Source organism: Botrytis cinerea, chromosome 6 (genome assembly GCF_000143535.2).
Source record: "Botrytis cinerea B05.10 chromosome 6, complete sequence".
NCBI lineage: Eukaryota > Fungi > Ascomycota > Leotiomycetes > Helotiales > Sclerotiniaceae > Botrytis > Botrytis cinerea.
In genome coordinates this window covers 1,418,625-1,433,170 of record NC_037315.1, presented here as the reverse complement: position 1 = coordinate 1,433,170, position 14,546 = coordinate 1,418,625, and the positions used below count along the sequence as shown (strand labels likewise).

Here is a 14,546-nt window from a genome sequence, read left to right as displayed (position 1 = left end):
CATGTGGTGTAGATGGTCCGACCTAGCCTAAAGTTTACCTCGTGAAGACCGATTTGATACTTGCCGCGAACCCCTAGTCAAAACTCGGAGAATAAACTTTGGATGTCAGCAAAAACTCACATGTAGTGTCGGCGAGTGCTGTATTTGGTTATCATCGGGTGGATAATCCCTGATTCTATGAGGCGTGGTAGCCATTGATTTATTCGATCATTTGGAAGATAATTGATTTATTATAAGCTTGCTCGCACCTGGCTTGAGTCTCTTTGTCAGTTCAGACGGTACTTTGACAGCACTTGCAATCAGTCGTTTCTATTCTAGACTGTCGACCCAAGCAATTTATCATTCAATTTTCAATATGGCAGAAGTAGAGGTCAAGGCACCTGTAGCACAGACTGAAGAGAAGCAACCCCTAGAGAGGGTTAATTCCGGCCAGGAAGATGGAGTTGATATCCCACGACACACAAGTTTTGTGAACGTTATGGTTTGGAATAGTGCTTCTTCTGGAAAATGACAACTACTGACGATTCTCAGGTCTTGGTGACGGCTTGTCTTGGTGGTTTTCTTTATGGTTTCGCTGCCAACGCAATCTCTGGCACAGTTGCTCAGCCGACATTCATCGCCAAGTTTTTGACCAATTCTCAGGCTCTGCAGCTCACAGATGCAATGCTTGGAGGGTAAGTGAGATAAATCCTTTGCCTTGTACTCCACTGATCGGCTCCAAATAGATTTCTAGGTGGTGCTATGGTTGGCTCTCTCTTACAAGCCCCAATATCCAACAAGTTCGGGCGACGAATTGCCAATGCTGTGGCTGCGGGTATTGTGATTTTCGCTGCTGCTATTTCAGCTGGAGCTGTCAACGTTGCTATGTTTATCGCAGGGCGTGTTCTTACCGGTGTCGGTGCAGGCATGGTTCTCGCCAACTCTCCAGTTTACATGAGTGAAGTCGCTCCTCCTCACAACCGTGGCATGCTTGTTGGGCTTCAAGGTGTCGGTATCGTCACCGCGTATATCATGGCTGCAGTTTGCGCGTTGGGGTTCAATTTTGTCAAAGCAGATTATCAATGGAGACTGGTCTTCATTGTACTCTGTGGAGTTGCTTGTCTTCTCCTCGTGTCCCTTTGGTTTCTGCCCGAATCTCCAAGATGGTTGATGGAGAAAGGAAGAGATACAGAGGCCAAGCAAGTTTTGGAATACTTGCACAAGACTAAAGCAGACCCTTATAATACTCTAGCCCGTGCTGAAGCAGTTCAGATTAGGGCTCAAGTTGATACCGAGAAATCTCTACCAAAAGGTTTCATCTATATCTTCTCCACACCACATCTCAGAAAGCGCGCCTTCATTTCGATCATTCTCTGGACTATGGGTCAAGGTACTGGTATCACTGCAATCGCAAATCTCATCCCCACATTTATGGCCGGTCTTGGTTTTGGTACTGTTGTTCAATTAGGGCTTGGCATTGTCTGGTCTGTGTGCGCTGTTATTGGATGCGGTATTAACGTTGTTCTTTTGGACCGCATTGGAAGGCGAAAGCTTCTGAGTGAGTTACCTCGAACCTATTGATGGACCCTGCTGACCTTGCTTAGTTATTGGTGGTTTCGGAATGGCTGCTATTCTTAGTACAATGGCTGCACTGGTCAAGTACTATCTTGGTACGCCTGCAGGCCCTGGTGTCAGGGCGCTTGTCGCTCTCTACTTTATCATGGGAGCCTTCTTCACTTCGACGATCGAATGTACTTCCTACGTTTACGGTTCTGAAATCTGGCCGACCCATCTACGTAGTGAAGGATCCACCATCACATATTTAAGTTTCTTCGGAAATGCTATCGCGTATAGTGCTCCCGTCTCCGTTGGCTTGAATAACATCGGATGGAAATTCTATATGATTCTCATCTGCGTGACTGTTGTCACTACCATCATGATTGTCATTTGGTTCCCAGAAGTAATAATTCCATCGCCTACTTTGCATGTTTCTTTTGCTAATGACTTCACAGACTATGGGTTTGACATTGGAAGAGATCAACGTTACGTTCGGTGAAAAGGTCGAGTTGGAGCTCAAGGACGCTCTGTACAACGAGACTGAATCCACAGCATCAGATCATTCCAAGCCAGAGTCTGCTATGGCAGTATAAAGTTTTGGTAAACCACGTAATATTCGAGGAGTACTTTTGATGCGGAATCGGTCAACTTAAAACCCTAGCGCATGATCTTTTTGACGAAAACAAAATTAATGAAACCAAATTTAATGACTTATACATCTATACCTCGCGTTCCTCTGGCGGTCTTGAATTTTTCCTTTGATATGTCTCATGAAATTTCGTGCAAATGTCGCAGATGGTGCTGCCATGATTTCCTCTTTTCAATAGCTTTTAAGCTTTAAACGCATCAACAAGCCCTACATTAACAGTTTTTGTCAAAGTTCGGAAACCTTGCAGTAAATCTGGTCCACCTTTCGCCGTTACACAAATATGGATACCCAAACTCAAAGTTATGGTCTTTCAAGGATAGGCGAGGTGGAGACTGTTTTTATTTTCAATCGAACTCGGATCTTCCTTACCTAATACTTAGGTAGCTATGTACATGTTGAAAGGAGTGATAGAAGTATCAAATAGTTCTGGCCCTGTGGGCCGTCTATCTGCAAATCCGGGGCTTTCAAGAGAACTACTGGGATGCAGGATGCAAATTTCTGTCAATATCGAATCATAATTCTAGTGTCCGCTGCCAAGCTGTTATATTTTAGTCACTAGTATCCACATAAATTCTGTACTACCGACAGGGAAGCGGGCACGTGGGGCCGCCTGAGCTGCCGCGGCCCACTTCTCGACTCAACCCTCCTGCCAGTATCAATGTTTAACCGAGCGAGGCGTCTGCACGTTCTACGACATGAATTATGAAAATTTTACTCCTTTCATCTCAAAGTGATTTCATTATAAATGATGGAAACAATTCATTTCGAACTTCAATAGGGAAATTGATTGAAGCAGAAAGTCAGCCTAATTTCACAACAATTATGTATATATGTTATCGCAGCTCCTAAGTTTCACTAGTCGCATTTATGATTCAGTCGGAGGCGTTATGCTGTTGAAGATCCGCAGATCGCTATCCCCAGTCATACTGGCCCACGAATAGGGTCTTCCAACGGATGCCGCGCCATCATCCTGATTGCAAGAAAAGAAGCAACTCAACACGTACGATTTATTTATTAAGCTTTGCCCCGTCCCGAAAACAGTGTTAGGCCGCCAGGTACCATGCCTGGTCCTTGAGTGGATAGTTTGCAGTGGGTCTTCTTGTTGTCTAGTTTAGGATATAACTCGTTTTTTTAGTTTGCCCAATAGAAAGCTTGATTAAAGTACATGAAATGGTCGACGATCTCAATCATACTCCTCGACTCCTGGGCTGCTTTCTCAGTATGTCTGGTGCAACTCCATGCAGTCGCATCATGCAATATCAAAAACAGTTTCACAGATAATAGAAGATCTTCGATATTATCCCACTTCAATAGAGCAATTACGGGATGTCGCTTACGATATTTTCACAGATCCTGTGTCTGTTTACCCCGGAGTACCTAGCGAAGTAATTTAGTTTTGAAAGTTGCTGAAGCAAGTTTGCTAGTATTCAGCATTACTCTTTCTGGTGATGGTAGTTCGTCCCAGATTGCTTTTACTGCAATGGTAATCTCCCAGGGGCTGTAACGTTTGGAAAAGTAAATTCAATGCTGGCTTGAGCCATCCCAGCTTGTCTTGGGCATGGCATCATATATACACAGGAGCCATTATAATTCTCCCAAGACCATCAAGTACGTCCTCTTTTCTTTACTAATAGCGGTGGGTCCCAAACGGTGAAGCAACAACTCTGCATAGCAACCTACCGAAAGTACGACCAAAGAACTCACGATCTTCGCAATGACAGTTCCGCTCACAGAGAAGGGCCAGCAATTGCTCGGGGTCTTGTGGATGGAAGTCGTCCTTTCATTGTGCTTTATTGGTCTCCGGTTGTATACGCGCAAATTTATTGGTGGTGCGCCAGGTGTAGATGATTATCTTTTGATACTGAGCTGGGTAAGCTATAGGATAATGGATTCCTATATTGCAGGACTAATCATTCCCTTTAGGCTTTAATGACAGCTTTCGCGGCATGCATATCCCGATCAGTAGCATATGGCATGGGAACACACGCGGCAGCATTGACTGTTGCGGATAATTCTCATGGCATATTATGGCTTCTAATAGGCCAGTTTATCATTGCAATTGCTATGGGAATAAGCAAGTGTGCTGTAGCAGTCTTTTTACTACGAATTGTGAACCAAACATGGTGAGTTGCACTCATTCACGATGAATCAACATAGGATGAAGCCTGACTGAGCATCAGGCATAAAATATTACTGTACTTTTGGATTGTGACTATCCTGGTATTGAGTTTCTTGCTAGCCATTGCTGTGTTTGCGCAATGTACTCCAGTTCAGTCTATCTGGGATCCTACTGTTGAGGGTACCTGCACGCTGAGTTTGACTGTTATAGCGAAAGTTATGTGCTGTGAGTTTTTCTGTCAACATTTATCATACCAGTATGAAAGCTAACACTTATTGCAAGCTTGGTCTGCAGCGATGGACTTCTTCCTTGCGGGCTTCCCTTGGGTGGTAATCTGGGGTCTCAATATGAAGCAAAAAGAAAAGATCACCATTTGTGTTTCTTTGAGTCTGGGTATTCTGTAAGTTTTGATCAAGGTTTCCTTGCGATATTCAAAGTAACCTTCAATTAGTGCTGGTATATGCGGTGTAGTCCGCACAACAACCTTGGATGCTCTTATGGAGACTTCTGATTATCTATGTAAGTATCTTCCTCCATATTCTGACCCAGACATACTTTGTCTATCGTTACTGATTGCCTCTGCAGATGCTGTTAGTGATTCCGTCATGTGGACCATGTCCGAGCTTTGTGCTACTGTTATCTGCGTCACCATTCCCGCCCTTCGACCCCTCTACAACCGGATAACAGGAGGAAGTTCAACTGGCGGGCCTTATCAAAACTACGACTACGGCAACCACAAGTCTGGAGCTGGAGCTGCAGCTGGCGACTATAATTTAAAATCTTTGAACCGAGGAAACAAGGAGACAACTCATTACGGTGTCGAAGTAACTCGAGGAGGCACGGATAACGATACTGATAGCGATACTTGCATTCTCACACCACCAACAGCAGATGATCTGAAAGATGGTGGAATTCAGCGCCATCGTGAGGTTACGGTTACTTACGAAGACGGGATGAGTGCGACTAGCAGTAAGCAGCATGTCTAGACCAGCAACCGGATAGTTACTGCTTTGTGTTAATATTGTTTGGATATGCGAAAGATACCAATTTGTGATTAGTACGGTCGAGTTCAAGGACAGTTTTTGCTTCTCAGACTTTATGGGCAATAGTCTGGTGTACATCAGCTCTGTACGATCCTGTAAGCTTTTGGCGTTTATGAAAGGGTTTGTAAAAGTATTGGAGGGGTCTCAAGGCCAATTGTTTTCGTCAATTCATATAGAACCTTAATCGAAGGAAGAAATTTGCCTCAATTTCCGTGAGCATGATGTTTCGAAAGGTATCCAATTTTTAATCGATAATTTGCTCGCTGAGAGTACTCAAAGGTGCATGTGAAGCAGGTCCGCTACATCTACTAAAAGCAACACAAGCGCGCTCAATAATTTTTCAGCAACGAACTTCCACTTAATCCACACCACAGCTTGTGGCTACCTATTTTGCAACAATAGCCTCAAATATGACACAACTTAGTGACTATCTTCACTTAGGGTACCTGGATATAGACTCGAGGTAAATAAGATTTTTTTCAAGCGAGTGTGTTTGACATAATAGTGAGATCAAGATCACCGATGTATTAGTATTGACCTGCATTTTAGTAACAGCTCTTATGAAATACTAATGCAGGTCAATTTTATCCGAGACTATGGGCTTTTTGTAGCTCTAGACTATCAGATCTCAAGAGCCTCTCATCGGACTATAGGAAAGGGTCTAAGCGAACATTGGAAATGATCGACATTGCTTGAGTATCTACTAGGCCCATTTCACTATGAGATCTAAAACAATCAATTCGTCAGAATACGAACGTTCAAGTGAGCGTCAGCTAAGACAGAGATTGATGAAACATATTTCTTTTAAATGCCAGATAGTATCTTAATGACTAATGCTCTTTCACTCCAACTTCCTCTAACAATAGACAGTTCAGTTTATTCAAATATGCAGTCTTTCTTTTTACGATCTTGAGAAAGCTTCAAAGCTTGCTCGAAGTGCTTGAGTATCTCTTCAGATCTTTAACTTCTTCTTTGATCGCGAGTTCGCTCATAATTTCCTCACTCCCACCCCCTGGAAGTATTAGTACGATTACTGCTCAAAAGGAAATAATGAGTCTGATTTTCTGACTAGACTATCAGTACTTACCAACTGCCATAACTCTTACATCCCTTGAGATGGCTTCGATCCTATAAAAACCATCAGCAAGTCATGTTGCCCTTACAGAGTTCAGCCAACCTACCTTCCACCTTTTCCACCTCGAGCATAGCCCAATCCACCCATGATTTGTTGAGCTTCCCGTACACATTTCTCGAGGCACCTCGTACTTACAACTTTCAACATAGCCGTCATACCTCCAATCCTCACATCATTATCTCCACTATTCTTCCTACCCAATTCAATCAACCAAGTCAGCTGCTCTAGGAATGCTTGCGCAGGTTCGATCATCCTTCCCATCTTCACGAATTTCGCTCGAATCACCGGATTCTCAATTAATTTCTTTCCAAATGTCTCACGAGTACAAGCATGTTTCCATGCATCTTCAGCACATACTCTACTCAACCGGATGGCTGAGCAGGCAATGCTTTTGCGCTCGGCATTGAAATTGGACATGATGACTTCAAATCCGCGATTTTCTTTGTGTAAAAGGTTCTCAATAGGAACTTTGACATCATCAAAAGTGATAAATGTGCTACCAGATGCTCCAACTCCCGAATTATGCATCGTCCTTCGAGAGACTCCGTCAGCTTTCAACGGGATAATAAGGAGCGATATACCAGTTGCCCCGGCGCCTCCAGTACGAACTGCCGTGGTGATATAATCCGCCCAAATAGCATTTGTAATCCATTTCTTTGAACCATTGACGATGTAATGTTTGCCGCTCCTTACAGCAGTAGTTTTGATATTTGCTACGTCGGATCCAGCATCAGGTTCCGTGATGCCAAGACAAAACCTTATGCTGCCGTTTGCAACACCAGGTAAAAATTCATTTTTTTGTTCTTCTGTCCCAAAATTGACTATTGGAGGTACTCCGATTCCATTGCCTCCGCCAAGACCCCATAGCACGCCAGTATATGCCTGAGTCATGTCAGTGTGAAAGACAGCTCAGAAACCGAAGCGCGATCTTACGACACGCGACAACTCATCCGTAACAATCAAAGTATGCCACGAATCCCACTCCTCAGGTTTAATACCTCCCGGCAATTTTGCATCCGGCAGTTCCGTGCTTAAAGCTAAGTAACCCAATTCCGCATGTCGTCGCCATGCCTGTTTGATTCGTTAGTGAAATACTACAATCACGAGGTTTGCACGTGCCGCGTCTGGTACTTTGCCTGCCGATTCCCAATCGAAGGCATTTGGCAGGATTTCTTCATCGACATATTTGCGTACCGCAGCGCGAAGTTTCCGATGTGAAATAGTGTAATGGGGCGACACGTTTCGGGAATACCACAGTGGCTCGGCATATGGAGTTGGGCAGCCAAATGGTTCATTCGCGCTGTCTTCAGATGCTGTTGAGGGCACTTTTACAGTTGTGGATGGAGTAGACATTTTGATGGATGTGCCGAGTAATATGTGCTGTGTGATGGAGAAGATGAATATGGCCCTTTTGCAGCAAATGAAGTGTTCATATTCAATTTAATGAGACTTATTCTTGGACCTCGGCATCTCTGTCGTGATCTGCATGATGACTTGTGAATAGCCGACCTGATAAATTTTAAAGCATCACCGCTCACATCTCGCTCTAAACAAAATGATTGATTCTTCCTCACCAAGTGTCGAAACCAATGTTGTGCGACCAGAAATATGTATCTTGAGAAACGTTGCTGCGTCATGGCGGTTGCTCTCTTTAACTTGGGAAGCATTTCCGGTTTTGGGTCGCGTCGGACAAGCTTATTCTTCGGAAGAAGTTCGCATCCGATCAGTTCCCGGGCTTTCTTTGGGTACGATGATAAGTCTAGGAGCACTTCGAGATTTTAGACTATAAGATCAAGTAGATCTGTGATGCGAAGGGCATAAGGGAAGGGGTAGATGATTCTTGACTTAGAATGTGGCTGCATCAACCATCAATCCTTGAATGGTGTTGCCTGAAAAGCAAATCTGATTGTACTAAGTCATCCCAAGTGTCTCACGTAATTCTAGACTGCGCCATATACCCCTAATATTTTTAAATTCTCAACGTCATCCTCTTATCCCTTTTCACGTCAGTCATTCATTGCCTTGTATAGACCTTATCCAGCAAATCGAAAAGGAATCGCCCCCAAATATTATCCATCCTCCAAATATCTTACAATTCGTTACAAGTCCTTTCCAGATCTATTCTCCGAGTCACTCGAGATCTACTCAGTCAATATGTCTTTCAATCTACCCACTTGCTCTTTCAAGAACCCTTGGTTCCACGTCCAAGCTTTGAGATAGTCGCTTCTTTTGAACGCTATCAGATCTCTCCTCAGTTTCTTGGATAGCTGTATCAAATCCTCGTTTCCCCCCAGTAGATCTCTGTTGCATTTGTCTTCGAAGTTGATAAGTAATGGGAAAGATGATCTAAACAGGGCGGTAAAAACGCTTATGAGGAGGTTAAGAACATGCTTTTGATGGGATGCAACCGCTAATGACGTTCCCGAGGATTCTTTGAACCGTTAGTACCTCTGTATACAGAATAGACTAAAGAATCGTATCATGAAAGAGCACGCACGAGAACTGTTCCCTTCACTCAAACTGATGATATGGCTCGCTTTCAAACTTTGCAATCGGGTAAGTAACCAAAGTACTAGTGCCACTGGAACAACCGCATCCTTCGGCAACTGTCCAGAAGATTTGAAGACTAGACGTTGAAGCTCATCGTAAACAAGCTTCTCAGTTTGGCGAAGAAGATTGAACAGTTTTGTCTCGAGCTGTGCGCGTAGTACGGGGTATCGGGCAGCTATATCTTGTTGGCCCATAGGCGTTGTGATCCTCAATCCTTTGCAGAGCATATAGCTAAATGCTATAATCTTTGTTGTATTCTCTACTAGATCTGCCTTCTCTTGTTTAGTGACATGTAAAATAAATCATTTATATTGCATTAGATCACCAAACTTACATGAGGCAGCTTCTCCTTGGCATATACTACCCCGAACAGAAAAGAGGTGGAATTAACATTATCGATTTTATTCCCTTCGGTGTACCTCATGACCCATTCTTCAAGCTTTTTAGATGAGAAGAGTTTTGAATCAAGAACAGTGATGATTTTTAACTGGTCTGGACTGGGACTATGCGGGTATGAAACCCCGGAGCCAAGTCTAGTTATTCGACCGACTTCCTTTAATAAGTTATCAGCCAAGAACGACGATTGTATCTCTATAACTTCGAGATACAAAGGGAAAGAGACAGGGCCTTTTCCGTCAATCTTGATGGCTTTATGTTGACTTTTCACGTCTGGGAACTCAACATCGAAATCGGTTATGAGTGGGAGTAGTTTTCTAGAGTAGACTGTGAAGTTAATGTACTGGGCTCCTCGAAAGAATAGAATACTCACATTCACTTATTGACAGTTCCACAAATGGCGATTCTCTAGTACATAAAGATGCCGCAGACTCCACGCTACCAGCACGTCGAATGCACAAAACACAAGGCTTGTTTGTCCCGCACTACGCTCATCAGTTGGAAGACTGGACACAGCGTTTAGAATAACTCACAGTTCGTTTTCTGAATTTGCATTGAATACAAGCACCAACACTCCTAACCGCTTCCACCTTTTTCTTTCCTTGTGGTGTAAAGGCACTCCGAGCTTTGCGCTTTGGTGGCTGATTCATGTTGACCTCGAAAACTGAGCTCAAAGATTCTTGTGACGCTATGGGTTGCGGTCCTGCCGAAGAAATTGATGGTATCCTTAAATCTAGTCTGAATACATTTGATTGTGGTATATTTGGTGTTCGTTTCTTTTTGTCTTGAGAAGGTCTCCGTTTCTTGCGGGAACACTGTACATTTTCATTGCTATCATTTTCATGATGCGTCTCTTCAACTGGGTATGAATTTGGCAAATCTTCTGAGTTTTCACGACACTCTGTGGGTATTTGCCCGTAAATTTCGCCAAGTGACCTGGACAGAAATTGCTCTTGGTTGTCGGCTTTAGTACTAGTGGGTCCAGAAGCAGGTGGCAAACGTTGAAATGATTCGTAAATTGGTGTGATACCAGTAAGTCCATGTTGAGATATATGGGGTTCTTGATCAGGCATCTGAGGAATCAAGAACATTTCAGGGCCAAGGTAGAACTCCGCAGATGGGACATGATTAAAGTCCAGAGATTCATTGAGATCATTTTGATAATCGTCAAAACACGGATAATAGAACTCGTTGCTCATATCACCATAATATAAGGATGATCTATTGGAAGCCGCCATAGCATCAACTATTGCATCAACTATTGCATCAACTATTAGCAGTATAACCCAACAAATAGGATTGGAGTAACACGAACCGCCATGCACTGGATATCATCACCGTACCACACGATGGAATTCGAGGCAAGTGAGATTTCTAAAGGAAGTCGAGACACCATGGACATTCGTATACTTTTTCAAATAGTTCTTCGCACAGGTTGCAAGTTTCTGTGCATAGAAGAAATCATATATGAAAAGATTCGATGAAATCTGATGTACAGATAGCCATTGTGGGCCCCCACCATTGATGATTTAACTCTTAGGTTACATAGACCCATATGAAAGCCATCTGAAAAAAAAATGGTTCCTGCGTTGGATGTTACAATGACGAGACATAACAAGGTACCATCTGACTTCCATGACGACAACGAGGTAATGTGACTGGATACTTCTGCAGTAGCTGTGGCATATAGAAGGTTTCTGGAATTTGGCTTGCCTAACGTAACCATGACTACCCTGTCAGACACATGGTCCAATTCCTATCATAGATCACCGCAACCTCTATCGAAGTTTTCCATCCTTGAAAGCACATGGTTCTACGAATTGTGCCTCAGCATCGCGTGTGAATCTTTTGTTTGGGGGCTGAAAATGTAAGCATGCTGTACGAAATAAGCTGCATAAAGACTTGCATACACGTTCTTCACGAAGGCTTTTGGTGACAGAACAATCTCAATTGGGCAAGTGATCGTGGGATTTCCAAAAATATAAGATCTCTGCTTTGTCCGTTTGAATTCTTGTGCTTTAAGGTCCGTTTATCGTTATCGCGACATGAAGATGAAACACACCGTTATTGTTGTGGCAACTGGTTTAAAGGAACTATAAAGTGCTTGTTTTCTGCATCCCGTCTTATTCTTGGCTACCTACATTGCTTCGTTAATTTTATCCAATCCATATTTGCCGATTGTTTTTATACCTGCACTATTATCCATTTTTAGATTCCCCTTTTCGATCATTTCGACTAATCTTACCACCAATTCTCAGTCATACACGATTCCCCTGAGTCTGCAAACTTTCAAACATGAGTGAAATGTAACTGACTTCAATGTTGCCAAATATGCAACCTAAAAATGTTCCTTTGTAAAAAGATTTCAGTGCGGTCATGCACGCTATAATCTGAGTCAGTTTAGTAGCTGCGTTTGGCGAAAGTCGATATATGTATTGGAGCTTCTAGAGTTAGTCAGGACTGTAAACATTCGCTGTGCTTATTTTTATTGGTCGCCAATTGAGACGACTAATTCAATTTTTTCAGTATCGCATCTACCACCGCTTCGACCATCAGCAACAACTGTAGTATCCATCACCAGTGCTCCCGTCATGACACTTCCACCAAAACTACCAGGCTCCGGTGCTCTTCTCACGATTTCGCCAGGAGGGCGATTAAAGAAATGTGTTAAGTTGGTTCTTATTACTTTGAGCATCATTGGAAATCGAACCACAAAATATGGTATATCGATGGTGTCTCCAAGTTTCTGACATAGGATGAATATGTATGAGAAACGCAAAAACACTTTCCACGACAAAAATGGCATGATCTGCGAATTCCCCGTTTCGCTATGCGTCTTGCGCTAATCTCGTGGCTGCTTCTCCATGAAGCCCCTTGAAGATAGCCAAGTCCGGCTTCTCCATGGCTCGCGCGGTGGTATCGTGATATACAGACTCCCTAGGCGTTGAAGACATGACATCAGGTCCTATAGATACAATGCACGCGATTGAGCTTCCACGTCGTCTGAGAAATTTGAGATACCAATTTGAACTTGGCCCGGCTTCTGGTATGCCTTTTATGGGGAAAAAGAGCGTATGGATATTCGAGGCAGTGAATATTCGCGATCCGGTAACATCTACAACTTTGAAATGTTCCAATGCGATCTCGATATCATAAGGCTGAGCCAAACATAATCTTCCACCAATGAATCTACTGTTCACCACACACTTATGCGTCATGAAGGAAGCTGCAATCGATTTCGCGAGATATGTGGAGAGTAAGATGATATAACAGTAGATGAATATTAATAGACAATATAGATCTACATGTATATAGACGGCGCGAACAACACAAGGTGATGCAATAAATTACGAAGAACTTTAAGGGAAAACGAAGAGCTGCTTTGTGACGAAAGTATTGTCACTGGTGGGTAACCGGGTGCGTCATTCCGCTTACATAATCAGTGCCTTATCCGACGTGAACAAACTGATCTGTCAATAGTGAGTAGTTCCCCAACCGGCTTCAATCCTTCAAGATTGTTCCTGCCACAAGCCTCAAAATCTCAGTGCAATGACATCCTCGGGCTCAGAGCCATTCATCGTACAATGGCTGCTCGATACAAGACTATTGTGGCCTGTTCACCGCAAAGATAAGCCCAGAGAGGAAGTCGCAGAACTGAGGACTGCTGTGTGTATAATACCTACTAGTTGTTCTACATGTCTGAATTGACAGATGATGTTAGGCTTCTCGTGCTCTGGCTCTCCTCTCTGAATCCGAGCAAGAATCAGTCCTTAAATATTATCACGTCAAAGATGCAAAAGTGAGCTTAGCATCCCACCTCCTCAAGCACCTTGTCATTGCAAGATATTGCCATGTACCTTGGTCGAAGACTACAATTTCGCGAGAATCAAATGGAAAGCCTTGTTATATTTCGGCCGCAGATCAACCTCGAATCGAATTCAATGTAAGTCATCAGGCTGGACTTGTAACATTAATAGCTGTGGTTGGGGGCGATGGAACAATAAATGTGGGAACGGACATCGTATGCGCCAACGAACGACTGTCGCATGACTACAAATATATAGAGAAGAGTGGGTTCTTTGAATGGATTGATATGCACGGAGAAGTGTTCGCAGATTCGGAGATCAATCATATGAAGCTTTCAACGCTTGGACTCGACGAAGTTGCGCCCGGTAAGAAGCTTCATGGATATGGCAACGATGCGCTCTCTAGATGTCAATGGAGAAACAGACAATTGGATCTGGTCATCACAGATAGTGAGGGAAAGGCTGAGCAATTGAGGATTGACAGCAACAAGGTTATCGATGCGAAGATCAGACGGTTCTATGCCATGTGGTGTTTGCGAGAGACCTATGTCAAAATGACCGGAGAAGCTTTGCTTGCGCCGTGGCTTAAGGACCTGGAGATTTGTGACGCTCGAAGTCCAATTGCGTCTGAGGTACATGATCTTAATTCTCTCGAAAGAGGGGAAACAATTGACAATTATCGTATTGTTTTTAAGAGCCGCGGAGTTACAGACGTACAGATGGAATTGTCTGCGTTAGGTCCGCATTATATGGTGGGTGGTGCCGTTAGGGTGACGGAGAACGACAAGAAATTAGCGTTGGGCCCGTGGAAAGAACTTGATATTGAGAAGGATGTTCTAGAGATTGCGGAGTCTATGTCCTAAGCAGTTTTGTCTACTTTCTTACACCCTGACATCTTGATTTGGACTGCACAAACGATTTTTGTGGCAATATTGATGGGGTTCCAAATCTATGAATCCACCATCAGGATCGTAAGCAGCGTATCAATTTCATACATTCGAATTTGGCAAGTAGAAGTCCACAATCATTGAAAGCAAACTTTCATATACGCCTGTCATCTGCTTGCTTGTTGAACTACCATTCATGAGTTGTCCCCGATCTTTTCCTTTTCAAATTTTGCACAGAATCTCTCGCGGGTAAACAGCCACACCAATTCCGTTCTGCCCATGGTTCATCTGCATGTAATTCAAGAACGTTGCTAATCTTCAAGTCAGTAAGGCTTTGTAGTGGAATGAGCGACAGTCAACTGTCCCGAGATAGCTCTTTCATCTTCTAACTTTTATGTAAAGAAAAACTTCATTTACATAAACGA

The 14,546-nt window shown here is 43.3% G+C and overlaps 5 protein-coding genes across 5 annotated transcripts; 3 read left to right on the top strand and 2 right to left on the bottom strand.

The window, feature by feature from the left end:
- The first annotated feature begins 250 nt into the window (after nucleotides 1–250).
- Nucleotides 251–2,260, top strand: BCIN_06g04140 (hypothetical protein). Its single transcript, XM_001547126.2, has 5 exons — nucleotides 251–481; nucleotides 532–674; nucleotides 726–1,537; nucleotides 1,584–1,939; nucleotides 1,992–2,260. Exons 1-5 carry the CDS (start codon nucleotides 356–358, stop codon nucleotides 2,127–2,129), a joined length of 1,575 nt encoding a protein of 524 aa, XP_001547176.1. The 5' UTR covers nucleotides 251–355; the 3' UTR covers nucleotides 2,130–2,260.
- A 1,152-nt stretch (nucleotides 2,261–3,412) lies between these two features.
- Nucleotides 3,413–5,553, top strand: BCIN_06g04130 (hypothetical protein). Its single transcript, XM_024693504.1, has 6 exons — nucleotides 3,413–4,055; nucleotides 4,109–4,308; nucleotides 4,366–4,529; nucleotides 4,587–4,704; nucleotides 4,756–4,823; nucleotides 4,890–5,553. The coding sequence occupies exons 1-6, from the start codon at nucleotides 3,900–3,902 to the stop codon at nucleotides 5,288–5,290; spliced, it is 1,107 nt and encodes a 368-aa protein (XP_024549290.1). The 5' UTR covers nucleotides 3,413–3,899; the 3' UTR covers nucleotides 5,291–5,553.
- A 491-nt stretch (nucleotides 5,554–6,044) lies between these two features.
- Nucleotides 6,045–8,084, bottom strand: BCIN_06g04120 (hypothetical protein). The gene is made up of 5 exons (XM_024693503.1): nucleotides 7,614–8,084; nucleotides 7,416–7,553; nucleotides 6,529–7,364; nucleotides 6,435–6,475; nucleotides 6,045–6,359 (listed from the first exon to the last, which is right to left on the bottom strand). Exons 1-5 carry the CDS (start codon nucleotides 7,833–7,835, stop codon nucleotides 6,268–6,270), a joined length of 1,329 nt encoding a protein of 442 aa, XP_024549289.1. The 5' UTR covers nucleotides 7,836–8,084; the 3' UTR covers nucleotides 6,045–6,267.
- A 228-nt stretch (nucleotides 8,085–8,312) lies between these two features.
- Nucleotides 8,313–10,948, bottom strand: BCIN_06g04110 (hypothetical protein). The gene is made up of 6 exons (XM_024693502.1): nucleotides 10,744–10,948; nucleotides 9,962–10,686; nucleotides 9,802–9,913; nucleotides 9,367–9,755; nucleotides 8,980–9,304; nucleotides 8,313–8,913 (listed from the first exon to the last, which is right to left on the bottom strand). Exons 2-6 carry the CDS (start codon nucleotides 10,664–10,666, stop codon nucleotides 8,624–8,626), a joined length of 1,821 nt encoding a protein of 606 aa, XP_024549288.1. The 5' UTR covers nucleotides 10,667–10,686; nucleotides 10,744–10,948; the 3' UTR covers nucleotides 8,313–8,623.
- A 1,966-nt stretch (nucleotides 10,949–12,914) lies between these two features.
- BCIN_06g04100 (hypothetical protein) lies at nucleotides 12,915–14,401 on the top strand. The gene is made up of 2 exons (XM_001547131.2): nucleotides 12,915–13,094; nucleotides 13,150–14,401. The coding sequence occupies exons 1-2, from the start codon at nucleotides 12,978–12,980 to the stop codon at nucleotides 14,095–14,097; spliced, it is 1,065 nt and encodes a 354-aa protein (XP_001547181.2). The 5' UTR covers nucleotides 12,915–12,977; the 3' UTR covers nucleotides 14,098–14,401.
- The last annotated feature ends 145 nt before the right edge of the window (nucleotides 14,402–14,546 follow it).

Coding starts and splice junctions, on each gene's coding strand:
- BCIN_06g04120 (XM_024693503.1), bottom strand. CDS start 7,835: ATGTCTACTCCATCCACAACTGTAAAAGTGCCCTCAACAGCATCTGAA. Junction 7,365..7,415: donor CGGATGAGTTGTCGCGTGTC/GTAAGATCGCGC, acceptor GACATGACTCAG/GCATATACTGGCGTGCTATG. Junction 6,476..6,528: donor CGAGGTGGAAAAGGTGGAAG/GTAGGTTGGCTG, acceptor TGGTTTTTATAG/GATCGAAGCCATCTCAAGGG.
- BCIN_06g04130 (XM_024693504.1), top strand. CDS start 3,900: ATGACAGTTCCGCTCACAGAGAAGGGCCAGCAATTGCTCGGGGTCTTG. Junction 4,056..4,108: donor ATCTTTTGATACTGAGCTGG/GTAAGCTATAGG, acceptor CATTCCCTTTAG/GCTTTAATGACAGCTTTCGC. Junction 4,530..4,586: donor TATAGCGAAAGTTATGTGCT/GTGAGTTTTTCT, acceptor ACTTATTGCAAG/CTTGGTCTGCAGCGATGGAC.
- BCIN_06g04110 (XM_024693502.1), bottom strand. CDS start 10,666: ATGGCGGCTTCCAATAGATCATCCTTATATTATGGTGATATGAGCAAC. Junction 9,305..9,366: donor CCAAGGAGAAGCTGCCTCAT/GTAAGTTTGGTG, acceptor AAACAAGAGAAG/GCAGATCTAGTAGAGAATAC. Junction 8,914..8,979: donor GAGTGAAGGGAACAGTTCTC/GTGCGTGCTCTT, acceptor AACGGTTCAAAG/AATCCTCGGGAACGTCATTA.
- BCIN_06g04100 (XM_001547131.2), top strand. CDS start 12,978: ATGACATCCTCGGGCTCAGAGCCATTCATCGTACAATGGCTGCTCGAT. Junction 13,095..13,149: donor TCGCAGAACTGAGGACTGCT/GTGTGTATAATA, acceptor AGATGATGTTAG/GCTTCTCGTGCTCTGGCTCT.
- BCIN_06g04140 (XM_001547126.2), top strand. CDS start 356: ATGGCAGAAGTAGAGGTCAAGGCACCTGTAGCACAGACTGAAGAGAAG. Junction 482..531: donor CAAGTTTTGTGAACGTTATG/GTTTGGAATAGT, acceptor GACGATTCTCAG/GTCTTGGTGACGGCTTGTCT. Junction 1,538..1,583: donor TGGAAGGCGAAAGCTTCTGA/GTGAGTTACCTC, acceptor GACCTTGCTTAG/TTATTGGTGGTTTCGGAATG.